The 16,041-nt window shown below is 42.5% G+C and overlaps 1 protein-coding gene across 1 annotated transcript in view; it reads right to left on the bottom strand.

Moving 5' to 3' along the window:
• The window catches only part of LOC129859180 (potassium voltage-gated channel subfamily H member 1-like), a 95,603-nt gene that overhangs the window by 57,143 nt on the left and 22,419 nt on the right, over positions 1-16,041 (bottom strand). The window contains exons 8-9 of the mRNA XM_055928626.1: positions 5,133-5,290; positions 3,774-4,045 (exon numbers count right to left, since the gene is read on the bottom strand). Coding sequence (XP_055784601.1) covers positions 3,774-4,045; positions 5,133-5,290 — 430 coding nt within the window. The remainder of the gene's footprint in view (positions 1-3,773; positions 4,046-5,132; positions 5,291-16,041) is intronic.

The following is a 16,041-nucleotide window of genomic DNA, read 5'->3' as shown; positions in this document are numbered from 1 at the left end:
CCCTGTTCCCTATGTGTGCACTACTTTTGACAACGTTCGATAGGGCTCTGGTCAAAAGTAGTGTACTAGGTAGGTTATATGGTCTGACCAGCTGAGACAGTGAGTGATTGTAGGATAGTGCTCGGTTCAATTAATCCTGCAATGCATATAGTGGTTATATCATCAGAGGAGGAACATCCTACTCAGTGAATTTCATTAATATATATATATATATATTTTTTTTTTTTAAGTTATCCTTTTTAGATAAAACTATACTAAATATGTCACCAAATAACTGATTAAAACACAGTTTTTCAATGAAGGTCTACAGTAGCCTCAACAGCACCCTCTAGGGTAGCACCATGGTGTAGCCAGAGGACAGCTATTTTCCATCCTCCTCTAGGTACATTGACTTCATTACAAAACCTAGGAGGCTCAAACAGAGAGGAATGCTGTTTATGTTAACTAGCTGGCAAAGGCTTTCTAACACTGCAACTCTTCCAAGTCAAGCTTTTGGCTATATTAATTCATTGCCACCAGTGTAACTGCTAAACTGCTTGCTGTACACTGTACTGCGGGATTGTACACATGGATTTGATTGTGGGTTTACTAACGCGTTTGTTCTAGTTTGTTGACTATAACGTTAATATGGTGACAATGATGTAGGCTGTGTAGGGGTTAATGGTTATGATATGAAGGTTTGGCTTGGAGAGGTTTTTGTGCCTCGTCACAGACAGCTGTTGTGTTGTGCACTGAAGTCCACAAGTGAAGGGAAACGGTGAAAGGAGGAGAGCGCATAGATGCGGGAAGGAGAATTATACAATGAGCAAAGGGATGATGCTGTTTGTGGCTGCTACGAAAATGAAATGTGTGTGCTGGTAATTAGAGGTGTATTTAATCCGCCGATTCTGTTGCAAAACATTTCTTAAATGCAAGCAAACTGAACAAAACGGGGAGGGACCTAACTGAATTTGTCCGGTAGAAACTCGTGATTTTGTTTCAAAATGGAACATTTTGCAACTGTTTGGACTAATGATTTGAATAGGGGGATTTGAATAGGGGGATGACCGCGGCAGCTTTCCAATCTTTGGGGATCTCAGACGATACGAAAGAGAGGTCGAATAGGCTAGTAATAAGCGTTGCAACAATTTTGGCAGATCATTTTAGAAAGAGAGGGTCCAGATTGTCTAGCCCAGCTGAACAGTGCAAACTGGCCCTAACCAGAATAGAAAGAGGAGTGGGAGGCCTTGCATTGTTCTTTGAAGGGAGTAGCACACAGCGTTGTACGAGATCTTCAGTTTCTTGGCAATTTCTCACATGGAATATCCTTCATTTCTCAGAACAAGAATAGACTGACGAGTTTCAGAAGAAAGTTATTTATTTCTGGACATTTTGAGCCTATAATCGAACCCACAAATACTGATGCTCCAGATACATAACTAGTTTAAAGAAGGCCAGTTTTATTGTATCTTTAATCAGAACAACAGTTTTCAGCTGTGCTAACATAATTGCAAAATTATTTTCTAATGATCAATTAGCTTTTTAAAATGATAAACTTGGATTAGCTAACACAACGTGCCATTGGAACACAGGAGTGATGGTTGCTGATAATGGGCCTCTGTACGCCTATGTAGATATTCCATTAAACATCAGCTGTTTCCAGCTACAATAGTCATTTACATTAACAATGTCTACACTGTATTTCTGATCAATTTGATGTTATTTTAATGGACTTTTCTTGTTGCTTTTCTTTCAAAAACAAGGATATTTCTAAGTGACCCCAAACTTTTGAATGGTAGTGTACATTATAAACTTTAATTCGTAGGCTAGGTTGTGGCAACCTCATGATGGGTATAGGGCAAATTTGAGTATCATGTAGTAGCCTACACCTATCGATGATAGATTGAGCTGGGTGAATGGAATATGAATGACAGAATGTAATAGAAATAAGACCATGCTCAAAAAAAACATTTGCCTTCCCTAATCTTGAAAGGCACCAACCGCCACTGACTGCCTAGTATATTGCCCCAGGTTCTCCTGCTGTTGCTACTCTCCCACTGCTACTACCACAACTGAGAGCCAATGAGCCTTATGGTAAAAAATAACGTGTCTGCTCTATATTGCATGCTTCTGTCTGCGTCTGTCAGTCTCTGGCTGTCTTTAGATTTAACCTTACTTGAATAGGATGGATGAAATTAAATGGATGGATGGAATACAATCATTCCCTACATTTTGCCATAACCACTTTGACAGATATGATATTCATGATTATCTGAGTTACAGTAACAACAGCCATTTTGTTGAAGAGATTGAGAGATACAGTAAGGATGAGACAGATGAAAGACTACTTGAATCTCATGAACCCTGAATGAACCTTTCAAACAGCTCATGAGTGGCAGACGCATTACTTGCTCTATACAAATTGAAGAGTTTCGTTCCAAAACACTATATCCACCAATTTTTCACATTTGTGTTTTTTCATCCAAAATGATTGGGGGAAAATATTGCTATTCTCAGATTTTTTTATTCATAGATTTTAGATTTTTGTGTATTAAAATGGGTTTTGTTGCAAAACGCTATATCCATTGTTTAGCTGGAATGGAATGTTCTTATCCTGTATATTTCAATGTGATATGTTGTTTTCTCACCTAGCTATCTGAAGATGAATGAATTAACTGTAAGTCACTCTAGATAAGATCATCTGTTAAATGACTAAAATGTCAAATGCAATTATTTTACATACAGATTTGATATTACTGCACTGATTCTTTAAAAAAAAGATTTTTAAATATTGATGTCACAAATGTATCATTTGTACAGTTCTTTATTAAAAATGTAGTTATTTGTCACATTTCACTGTATAAAACCTATAGTACTATTCTCTGAGATTGAGGCGAATACATAGCGTTTTGCAACAAAACATTATTATTTTTCTCTCTGAAATGAAACCATCAAGTGATAGATTTCAAAGAAATACATGTATATCGTTCAAGAAGCCCATGCCATGATTAGATGGTGAAAAAGCACACCAATCTCTTTCAAAAGTTGTATAACAATATATATATATATATTTACCAAAATGTCTGAAAATTGATATATAGCACTTTGGAATGAAACTCTTCAAATGCTCATACCTTTGTTATGTAAATATAATGATGTGAAAGTGTGTTAGAGCATGGTTTTGAGGACGATGGAGTGTTTGATGTGCTCCCTGTTTCCTGTCTGGATAGAGTGCAGGGTCATCGATGCAGACAGTTTAAGGGGCTATGAGCTGATGGGTTGGTTTAATTAATTCATATTACCAAAGCAGTGCTACTCCAGTGTTTCACTTATCTATAACCAATTCATTCAATTCTAACAACAACATTCCATCATGAGACATGAGAGGGGCTCATTAATTAATTAATACATAATGCTACCACATGGGGAAAATGCCAATAAGGCCACAGAGGGCACTTAAATCAGTGTGTCCTAAACCTCTCCGAGTAGCCACAGCCAGTACACATATTTTATCAAATCAAATGTTATTTGTCACATGCGCTGAATACAACAGGTGTAGACCTTGCCGTGAAATGCTTACTTACAAGCCCTTAACCAACAATGCAGTTCAATGTATTCCAGAACTATCACAGCTGTTTCAAATGGCCACCTAATCATCAAACCCCTCATTACCTAAATCAACTGTGCTAGTTCTGGAATACATCAAATGTGAACTGGCTGGGGGTACTCCAGGAGAGGATTGGGAAACACCACCTTAGATCATGACAGAAAAACATGCCGTCCCATATACTTACATCCAATCATCATCATGGCGACAGCGAAGATCTTCTCTCCGTCGGTGGTGGGGGCGATGTTTCCGAACCCTATACTGGTCAGAGAGGTCATGGTGAAGTATAGAGATGTGATGTAGACCGAGTCTTTGTTGGGGCCGCCCTCCCACTTCCCTGTTCCGCTGGCGTTGAAGCGGTATGGCGAGCCCACTGTCTCCCCCAGCATGTACAGCCAGCTGTCTGTCCGCAGGATGCCTGTCTCCTCGTCTATCACCTCATAGTCACCGATGCTGTACCTGTTATAGTTAGTCAAGATTAAAGATATTCAGCAACTCTTGGTCGGACAATGGAGGTCTGCTACAAAATTGCATCCTTTATTGTTAAAGCCCAGTTAGACAAGAACCAAAAGCAGGTAGGTGCTGTACCTGTTAGGTTGAGATGAGAAAGAGTTCATGTTCAGGTTTAGGGGTAAGGGAAAGGACAGCGTTAGGGTTGCCTCTACAACACAGGTTAGAGGTTTGTTCACTCTGCTTAAGGGAGTAAGATGAAAGTTACAAAACAATGCATGACAATGCGGGTGAGAAACAGAAACATACTTCTCCTTCATGACACTGTCAACACTACAGAGCATGACAGTTTTTAAAGGCAGTGTTTCTCAATCTGTTACTCACTAACTCCCCAGTCATTACACTTTGCATTTTTGTTCTAACTCACCAATAGCAACTTGTAAACTAATCCACAACTAATCTTGTTGATGAATGAAATCAGGTGTAGCAGAAAAAAGCATGACACAGTTGAGGATCAGAGAGGAACGGATTGAGAAACACTGAAGGAATATGCAATTAACAAATACAGTAGCCAGATTGTTTTGGCCATTGTGATCATTTATATTAATAACAGGATAACAGTTTATTTGCATGTTACCAACATAATGACTTCATATCACATTATTAACTCCTATAACAGGTTTTGCCAACTCTCTCCTCGGGGACCAACAGACGGTTCACATCTTTGTTGTCTAATCATCAAGCTCTTGACTAGTTAAATCAGGTGTGCCAGTTCCCGGATAAGAGAGTTGGGTACTGTCATAACCCATTAAAGGTAGACTCAGCGATATGACGAAGATGCACAAAGTTAACAGCATAGTTAGTCAATTTCCGCAACAACTAAGAGTGTTGAAGCACGAGGCTAAACTTCTCTGCTATTTTGGTCCTGTACCTACCGCGTTGTAACAGTGTGAAGTGAACCCCTGCACATGCACAGATACTTTGTGTGACTGTGTGAGAGCTGTGCTATCGCAATAGCTGCGGTGCTGCTCGTGTCAACGTCATTTCACTGAGTCTACCTTTAATATACAGTAAATCAGTCTTAACAGAACAGTACCAGATGCAGGCCAACCAGTGGGCAGCCAGGCCGAAGACACACACCAACAGGACGAGGACGGCGGCTCCATACTCAATGTAGTGGTCCAGTTTACGGGCTACTCTGCCCAAGCGCAGCAACCGGACAACCTTCAGAGAACTGAACAGACTGCTGATCCCCTGAGAGAGAGAGAGAGAGAGAGAGAGAGAGAGAGAGAGAGAGAGAGAGAGAGAGAGAGAGAGAGAGAGAGAGAGAGAGAGATCAGGCAGATGTTGACAAAATGTTTACGTTCTATGGAAACTGAAGGGTGGACCTGTAGCTTAGGAGCCATTACTCAAAGTATGAACAAACATAGAACTGCATGTTGACAAAATGTATGTGTCTGTGTGCATGTACTATTCTTTCAACCAGGATAGTCCACTCTATAACATTTGCCACTGTTTCCCAGGGAGTCCTTGGATACTGAATGTGTGTTCTGGCATCAAGAAGTCTTTCCTAGACGTTAACAATATTAATGGGATGTTATGACTATAAAATGAGGGTGTACTCAAGCAGCTGTGATACAAGCCATAGACATGCACCCAGTCGATATAACCTCACACTGAACTTGCAGCATGAATTTACTGTAAGACAACTAGCTAGGGTCTTTATTCATTAATTCAATCAAAACACCATTGCCAAGTTCGAGGGGTAAATCTGAAGGAAAGAAAGACTTCATTTGGAGTCATATACTCAACACAAAAAAAAATGATGTAACACGTTAGAGATATGACAGAAATCAACATGTGTTCCATTCAACTCACCATCTGTGATTTCTATCTGAATCATGAACAGAGTACAGAAAAAAACATGCATTTGCAAAAACAGGGTGATACATCACACAACATGTATTTATATGAAAGACCATATTGTTTATGTAAATCTATGTAAATCCATTTGAGTGGAGTGTGTGTGTGTGTGTTTAAGTGTGAACTTATCCTGGATGATACAGCACATACTGTAGACTATGTGTCTGTGTTTATCAATTGCAAATGTGAAAATGTTTTATCATATCATTATCATCATATTTTGACCCAAACCAACTCAATCAAAGTGGGTTTGATAACGAAAGGCCTACTTGAGTGACAGCTCGACGGTTCCAGTTCTTCACGTTCCACAAATAAACACAGGCAGAGGAGGGGGAGGGACCATGCAAACAGAACAAAACAGGGGGATGAGGAAGAAAAGAAAGAAAGACGTGAGCATGATCAAACAGAAGAAAAATAGACATATAAGAAGATAAAACCATGATGACTTCAAACATTCATACAAATTAATAGGTAAATCATATTCATGTAAAAAGGATAATGTGATGAGAAAAAAAAGACAACAGTTCAGAGACACCAAACCAAATCTCCTCACTGACTTTTTTGAATGACTACTGGGATTTATTAAGCATGGTGGAATGTTCCCGAGCGTTGAAGATTCAGTACAGGTGGGCCACACTAGATTACTGTATCAGTTAGACCATTGTTTGTGGCAAACATGTTGCTTAGTAACAATTTCAGTTGAAAGATTTAAATGAACATTCCAAAATGTTACAGTGAAGTTGCAAATACGTACCTCCTTTTTGTAATTATTACTGTGGCTTTTTAGCTATCATCTGAAAAAAACTTTGCTATTCCTACTACATGTAGAAAAAGCCTACATGACCACTTGATTATTTGTACTGACAGTTTAGACCTGAAAAAGACACTTCCATTCGTCGCACACTACCTCAGACTGTTAGCTAGCGTTAGCAAATGTTCACGGCTAACACAAAACAAAGGAAATGTGTTAGCTAACGTTTGCTACTATTTACCTTACTGAACGCATATCAGGATAACTACAAGTAGAATAAGCTGTCCCCACTTCAGAGGAAACATAACTTAGTAACACTATACTTATTGCCTGCAGGTAGGTATAATGCAGAGTCCTTTATCATGTTATAATAACTCGTATGGCTTAATGAAAACTTCACATATATTTTATCAAGCCTATACAGATGCTTCACAAATCCTTTACCAAGCCTATAAAGATTCTTCACAAATTGTTCATTAGTAAATGTAAAACCAAAAGTACAAACATTGCTTGATGATCAACTTCAAATAAATGACATGAATTCCCAGTCATACAGAAACTAAAATTTTGTTTTCACTGTCCATAGCAGCTGGCTGGACAGAACCTAGTCAGGCTAACAGAAAATGTCCTGGTGTCTGTCAGCTGTCAGCATTAACCAGGTGCTGAGAAGCTGAAAGACTAGAGGCTGACAAAGTGCTGTACCTGCAGATACAACAGACTTGGTGCCCGATCACAGCTTTCTTAGGATCAGCTTGGTTAAGTACCACTGCAGCACTTTACACCACTGACACAGCCTTCATCAACTAACAACTCACTAAATGGATGCGTTTGAGTGACACATCAGGACACTAAACTCTCCAGTTTGGTTTGCCTAAATGACAGCTAACAGCAGCAACAAGCTCTAGCCCTATAGGGCCTATAGTGTTCATGTGCATGCATGTGTGTGTGAAGGGTGTGCACATTGTGCAGTGCATGCTAATAATGAAGGTGACCTGAGTAATCAATAGGCCTAGAATTGTAACGTTATCCATCTCTAAATCCGTTTAATGACCCTTGATCCCTCCATGGTACACTGACCCAGAGATGCACTAAACGTTATAATTCACCAAATAAAATTGTGCTTAAATAGCATGTAAGTGCCTTTACCCTCTATTACAACCAGTGCTTTCACATATCCTAATCCGTTAGGGCCGTATTCACTAAGCGTCTCAGAATAAGAATATTTAATAGACTTCAAAGTCTGATGTGTTTCATTCGATGTTACTATCCATTAGAGATAAGCTACATAAAAAAGAGAAGTAATTTACCCAATAAATTACGGGGAGTTTACATATAGAGTGTGCAACTCTATTTGAATAGCTTATAGTTTATTCGCCGTTAGTCAGCACCTCTACATAAAATCATTTTCTCTGTGTGTGCGCCAGCTCATGTCTTTTATTCAACTATCAATTTTTTTATTTAACCTTTATTTAACTAGGCAAGTCAGTTAAGAACAAATTCTTCTTTACAATGACGGCCTACCAAAAGCCAAAAGTCCTCCTGCAGGGACGGGATTAAAAATACAAATAAATAAAATAAAAATATAGGACAAAACACACATCACGACAAGAGAGACAACAAAACACTACATAAAGAGAGACCTAAGACAACATAGCATGGCAGCAGCACATGACAACACAGCATGGTAGCAACACAACATGATAGCAACAACAACATGGTAGCAACACAACATGGCAGCATCACAACATGGTAGCAGCACAAAACAGGGTACAAACATTGTTGGGCACAGACAACAGCAAAAAGGGCAAGAAGGTATATACAACAATACATCACGCAAAGCAGCGACAACTGTCAGTAGGAGTTTCCATGATTGAGTCTTCAAGAGAAGAGATTGAGATAAAACTGTCCAGTTTGAGTGTTTGTTGCAGCTCGTTCCTGTCTCTAGCTGCAGCGACCTGAAAAGAAGAGCGACCCAGGGATGTGTGTGCTTTGGGGATCTTTAACAGAATGTGACTGACAGAATGGGTGTTGTATGTGGAGGATGAGGGCTGCAGTATATAACTCAGATAGGGGGGAGTGAGGCCTAAGAGAGTTTTATAAATAAGCAACAACCAGTGGGTCTTGCGACGGGTATACAGATATGACCAGTTTACAGAGGAGTATAGAGTGCAGTGATGTGTCTTATAAGGAGCATTGGTGGCAAATCTAATGGCCGAATGGTAAAGAACATCTAGGTGCTCGAGAGCACCCTTACCTGCCAATCTCCATAATCTAGCATGGGTAGGATGGTCAACTGAATCAGGGTTAGTTTGTCAGCTGGGGTGAAAGAGGAGCGATTACGATAGAGGAAACCAAGTCTAGATTTAACTTTAGCCTGCAGCTTTGATATGTGCTGAGAGAAGGACAGTGTACCGTCTAGCCATACTCCCAAGTACTTGTATGAGGTGACTACCTCAAGTTCTAAACCCTCAGAGGTAGTAATCACACCTGTGGGGAGAGGGGCATTCTTCTTACCAAACCACATTACCTTTGTTTTGGAGGTATTCGGAACAAGGTTAAGGGCAGAGAAAGCTTGTTGGACACTAAGAAAGCTTTGTTGTAGAGCATTTAACACAAAATCCGGGGAAGGACCAGTTGAGTATAAGACTGTATCATCTGCATATAAATGGATGAGAGAGCTCCATACTGCCTGAGCTATGTTGTTGATGTAAATTGAGAAGAGCGTGGGGCCTAGGATCGAGCCTTGGGGTACTCCCTTGGTGACAGGCAGTGGCTGAGACAGCAGATGTTCTGACTTTATACACTGCACTCTTTGAGAGAGGTAGTTAGCAAACCAGGCCAAAGACCCCTCAGAGACACCAATACTCCTTAGCCGGCCCACAAGAATGGAATGGTCTACTGTAGCAAAAGCTTTGGCCAAGTCAATAAAAATAGCAGCACAACATTGCTTAGAATCAAGGGCAATGGTGATATCATTGAGAACCTTTAAGGTTGCAGTGACATATCCATAACCTGAGCGGAAACCAGATTTCATACAAGAGAGAATACTATAGACATCAAGAAAGCCAGTCAGTTGATTATTGATACGTTTTTCCAACACTTTTGATAAACAAGGCAAAATAGAAATAGGCCTATAACAGTTAGGATCAGCTTAATGTTCCCCCTTAAATAAAGGACTAACTGTGGCTGCCTTCCAAGCAATGGGACCCTCCCCAGAGAGGAGAGACAGGTTAAAAAGGTCAGAGGTGGGCTCGGTGATTATAGGGACAGCAACCTTAAAGAAGAAAGGGTCTAAACTATCTGACCCAAATGTTTTTTGGGGGTCAAATTTACAGAACTCCTTTAGCACCTTGGACTCAGTGACACATTAGAGAGACATGGCACTGTTTCAACCATAATTGTCTGTGGGAATGATTGATTCTCTGTGAGAAACTTCCGAGGTGCCTATTTGGTTTGATTTGGGGAAAGGTAAATGGGAGTGTATTGATTATAGAGAAATCTATAGCATCTTAAATTATAGCATCTTAAATTACTTAGGGGTGAGGGTGCAGCTTCCTGTTCGGTGGGCGCTCCATTTGACCAATATTTGACCAACTACGTGAGATTAGACAACACACACATACAGACATATCCGAGATTTAGTCTTTGTTTATGTGTAGGCCTATGTACATATTCATCTGCATAGCCAAACAGACAATCACACATTAGTTAGCCAATGGCCATACATCTTCTTCCCGTCTAATGCTTATGGTTTCACTGGCTAATGTCTACACAGAGCTCATTGAGCCAGTATTGTAATGCCTGCCTAGCTGTGTTATGCTAATATCTAATTTAATCCAGTCCTATACCTGCACACCTGGACAGCTGTACTGCTAATGCTAATCACTACACTGAAGCTCATTTAATCCAGTAGCTGCACGCCTGGCTAGCTGCACTGCTAACACTGCAGCTGCACTTCGAAGGCTACGTTAATTCTAGTTCTATTGCTGCAGATGATTTACATCATGACAGAAGAAATCCCGAATTCCCTGATACAAAATTACAGCAGATGTCAAACCAGCCATACAAAAGCTAATTTTAGAAGAGGGGAAAACGATTGAAACGGGAGGAAAAAGAGAAAGATAATTTATTGTTTTGTTTAGTCTCCTGCTTTCACCTTGCCCGTTAGGAAACGAGCAATCCATTTCACTGCACTTCAGTGAGACGTCAGTCTCCAAACCATTTGCTGTACTGACTGCTAGGGGTAGCCTTCACATGTAAAACACATGAAAGCATTAGAAGCTGTGACTGACTTGACTCTTCCAGTGGATTAGCATTGGACTGCAGACTCCTAGCCTGAAAATCCAGACTGAAATAACCTCTGTTTCACTCCACCATTGAAATGTGATTCAGTCTGGATTTTGAGGCAAGCAGACTATTTTCTCCCAGCTCCATTTAATGAGAACTTCTTCACAAGGTAGCACTGGAGGTTCTGGCGGGGGCAATGGGACTAATTACCCTGCTGTTCTCTAACACTTCCACTGAAAAGAAAAAGGAAAGTCAGCCAGCTCACTAAGAGAGGAGAAGAGAGTGACAGACCGACAGAGATCGAGCGCGCTGGGCGAAAGACAGTGAGGTTACCCACACCACACTTGAGCACCCAGAGAGAGCTGTGTGAAGGCTTCTCTCTGCAGGCAGCCAGGTCAAAACACATTCAACAGGAAGTCTGGAAACTCAAATCCAAGACTTTCTTCAAAGGCCACAGACAGAGCCATGGAGAAGAGATGGCATAGAAAGCTATAGAAAGTTAACGTCTGCGGGCAGCCAGGTCAAACCTCAACACAACGGCAGCAAGTCATGGATCTCTCGTGGACAGATGCAAGTAACATAACTTGTATCGTAGCGTCTGTCAACAGACTGTGTGGGATTTGACGACTAATGAGGAATTTTGTTACTTCCCTGCTTTCGCTTCTCGTTCTAGTATCTTTTCTAACACGTCTCCCCCCAGAAATGAATCGAGCATCTGGCATAATTATGCAAGACTTTAGTTCTGGCTGTATGAGATTATGAACTCATAAATATCTGGAACTCACACCCAATACACTCTGGGACTTAAAAGATATCTGAGTCATCTTCAAGTATGTATCTACAAGGTTGGTGTCAATTCTACTTCAATTCATATAAAAAAATAAAGTCCAATTCCCATTTTCCTCATTGAAAAGCAATTTCAGTTTATTTAATGAATTGACTGAATTGAAAAGGAACCCAACTCTGTTTATCTGTGCCTCTGAGACATCTTTACATGAGACTTACAGATCTGAAACAGGTATTTCAAAATCTACACAATACAGTATATACAAAAGTATTTGGACACCCCTTCAAATGAGTGGATTCGGCTCTTCAGCCACAGCCGTTGCTGACAGGTGTATAAAATCGAGCACACAGCCATGCAATCTCCATAGACAAATATTGTCAGTAGAAGGGCCTTATTGAAGAGCTCAGTGAATTTCAATGTGGCACCGTCATAGGATGCCACCTTTCCAACAAGTCAGTTCGTCCAAAAAATCATTCTGCCCTGCTAGGCCTGCCCCAGTCTAGTTCAATACATTTTTTATTTAACCTTTATTTAACTAGGCAAGTCAGTTAAGAACAAATTATTATTTACATTGACGGCCTACCAGGGAACAGTGGGTTAATTGCCTTGGTCAGGGGCAGGACAACAGATTTTTACCCTGTCAGCTCGGGGATTCGATCCAGCAACCTTTCGGTTACTGGCCCAACGCTCTAAACACTAGGCTACCTGCCTTCCCAGAACAGTGGAGGCTGTTACAGCAGCAAAAAGGGGGACCAACTCCATATTAATGCCTATGATTTTGTAATGAGATGTTCGATGAGCAGGTATCCACATACTTTTGGTAATGTAGTGTATTTATACCTCATCACCAAGGGGTTGTGTGACTACTGACACACTACTGAATTCTCTGGTAAGGAGACTGACCCCTTTGGGTAAGCAAGGCACTTCACATACTGAAAATGACAGCAACACTATATTTCCTATTGCTGCAGCAGTCTGAGTCATACAGTAATATGTGCCTGAGCGTCAACGCTTTAACACGCTTTAACACATGGATAAACGGGTTTAATTCCATAATTTAATAAATGTGTGTGGAAGGTAGGAGGGACGGCACTAATATGCAGCTCTTTGGAGAATATTTTCTTTCCGTTCAAAGAGAATCTTCCTGTTCCTTGAATTGCCTTACTATCTCTTGGTGAGCAGCTTCTGGTCGTAAACGAGGAGAAGAGGGACTCAGAGAACCGCAAAACCCAAAGAGGCCTTTAGCTACTGTGTGAAAACACAGCCACACACACACACACACACTGAAAACAAAGTCACTCACACACACACTGAAGACGGAGTCACAAATCAAAACCAACGACCACCATAATAACTCTATACGGCTGCCATAAGACAAATGAACGCTGACAGGTTTGTGACCCTTCAAATACAGCCTGATGTCCAGTAACATATGCTGGTTAACAGGCTGAACTCGTCTATACACACACACACAGCCTGATGTCCAGTAACATACGCTGGTTAACAGGCTGAACTCGTCTATACACACACACACACACACACACAGCCTGATGTCCAGTAACATACGCTGGTTAACAGGCTGAACTCGTCTATAGACACAAACACAGCTTGATGTCCAGTAACATACGCTGGTCAACAGGCTGAACTCGTCTATACACACACACACACAGCTTGATGTCCAGTAACATACGCTGGTTAACAGGCTGAACTCGTCTATACACACACACACACAGCCTGATGTCCAGTAACATACGCTGGTTAACAGGCTGAACTCGTCTATACACACACACACACAGCCTGATGTCCAGTAACATACGCTGGTTAACAGGCTGAACTCGTCTATACACACACACACACACACAGCCTGATGTCCAGTAACATACGCTGGTTAACAGGCTGAACTCGTCTATACACAGAAACACACAGCCTGATGTCCAGTAATATAAGCTAATATAACAGGCTGAGCTCATTGGTTTTGTGGGAGAGACTGAGAAAAGGCTGTGTTGGGTGTTTCTGGAGGGCGGGTAAGGACATTAGCTGCTGTCATTAGCCAAACATAAATTATATAGTCAGACAGAAAAGCTCAATGGCAGCGAATCAATATAGCTCACTGGGTTTAGACATCTAGAGACTACTAATGTAGAACATGGGGCTGGTAGTGGTAGTGGTAACACCAGGGTTGTGGGTTAGAACATGGGGCTGGTAGTGGTAACACCAGGGTTGTGGGTTAGAACATGGGGCTGGTAGTGGTAGTGGTAACACCAGGGTTGTGGGTTAGATCATGGGGCTGGTAGTGGTAGTGGTAACACCAGGGTTGTGGGTTAGAACATGGGGCTGGTAGTGGTAACACCAGGGTTGTGGGTTAGAACATGGGGCTGGTAGTGGTAACACCAGGGTTGTGGGTTAGAACATGGGGCTGGTAGTGGTAACACCAGGGTTGTGGGTTAGATCATGGGGCTGGTAGTGGTAACACCAGGGTTGTGGGTTAGATCATGGGGCTGGTAGTGGTAACACCAGGGTTGTGGGTTAGATCATGGGGCTGGTAGTGGTAACACCAGGGTTGTGGGTTAGATCATGGGGCTGGTAGTGGTAACACCAGGGTTGTGGGTTAGATCATGGGGCTGGTAGTGGAGGTGGTAACACCAGGGTTGTGGGTTAGAACATGGGGCTGGTAGTGGTAACACCAAGGTTGTGGGTTAGATCATGGGGCTGGTAGTGGTAACACCAGGGTTGTGGGTTAGATCATGGGGCTGGTAGTGGTAACACCAAGGTTGTGGGTTAGATCATGGGGCTGGTAGTGGTAACACCAAGGTTGTGGGTTAGATCATGGGGCTGGTAGTGGTAACACCAGGGTTGTGGGTTAGAACATGGGGCTGGTAGTGGTAGTGGTAACACCAGGGTTGTGGGTTAGAACATGGGGCTGGTAGTGGTAACACCAGGGTTGTGGGTTAGAACATGGGGCTGGTAGTGGTAACACCAGGGTTGTGGGTTAGAACATGGGGCTGGTAGTGGTAACACCAGGGTTGTGGGTTAGATCATGGGGCTGGTAGTGGAGGTGGTAACACCAGGGTTGTGGGTTAGATCATGGGGCTGGTAGTGGAGGTGGTAACACCAGGGTTGTGGGTTAGAACATGGGGCTGGTAGTGGAGGTGGTAACACCAGGGTTGTGGGTTAGAACATGGGGCTGGTAGTGGTAACACCAGGGTTGTGGGTTAGAACATGGGGCTGGTAGTGGTAGTGGTAACACCAGGGTTGTGGGTTAGAACATGGGGCTGGTAGTGGTAGTGGTAACACCAGGGTTGTGGGTTAGATCATGGGGCTGGTAGTGGTAACACCAGGGTTGTGGGTTAGAACATGGGGCTGGTAGTGGTAGTGGTAACACCAGGGTTGTGGGTTAGATCATGGGGCTGGTAGTGGTAGTGGTAACACCAGGGTTGTGGGTTAGATCATGGGGCTGGTAGTGGTAACACCAGGGTTGTGGGTTAGAACATGGGGCTGGTAGTGGTAACACCAGGGTTGTGGGTTAGATCATGGGGCTGGTCGTGGTAACACCAAGGTTGTGGGTTAGAACATGGGGCTGGTAGTGGTAACACCAGGGTTGTGGGTTAGATCATGGGGCTGGTAGTGGAGGTGGTAACACCAGGGTTGTGGGTTAGAACATGGGGCTGGTAGTGGTAACACCAGGGTTGTGGGTTAGAACATGGGGCTGGTAGTGGTAACACCAGGGTTGTGGGTTAGATCATGGGGCTGGTAGTGGAGGTGGTAACACCAGGGTTGTGGGTTAGAACATGGGGCTGGTAGTGGAGGTGGTAACACCAGGGTTGTGGGTTAGAACATGGGGCTGGTAGTGGTAACACCAGGGTTGTGGGTTAGAACATGGGGCTGGTAGTGGTAGTGGTAACACCAGGGTTGTGGGTTAGAACATGGGGCTGTTAGTGGTAACACCAGGGTTGTGGGTTAGATCATGGGGCTGGTAGTGGTAACACCAGGGTTGTGGGTTAGATCATGGGGCTGGTAGTGGTAGTGGTAACACCAGGGTTGTGGGTTAGATCGTGGGGCTGGTAGTGGTAACACCAGGGTTGTGGGTTAGAACATGGGGCTGGTAGTGGTAGTGGTAACACCAGGGTTGTGGGTTAGAACATGGGGCTGGTAGTGGTAGTGGTAACACCAGGGTTGTGGGTTAGATCATGGGGCTGGTAGTGGTAACACCAGGGTTGTGGGTTAGAACATGGGGCTGGTAGTGGTAGTGGTAACACC

The sequence above is a fragment of the Salvelinus fontinalis genome, chromosome 1, assembly GCF_029448725.1.
Source record: "Salvelinus fontinalis isolate EN_2023a chromosome 1, ASM2944872v1, whole genome shotgun sequence".
NCBI classification, from domain to species: domain Eukaryota; kingdom Metazoa; phylum Chordata; class Actinopteri; order Salmoniformes; family Salmonidae; genus Salvelinus; species Salvelinus fontinalis.
The sequence above is the reverse complement of the archived record's forward strand: the minus strand, read 5'-3'. Positions and strand labels throughout refer to the sequence as shown.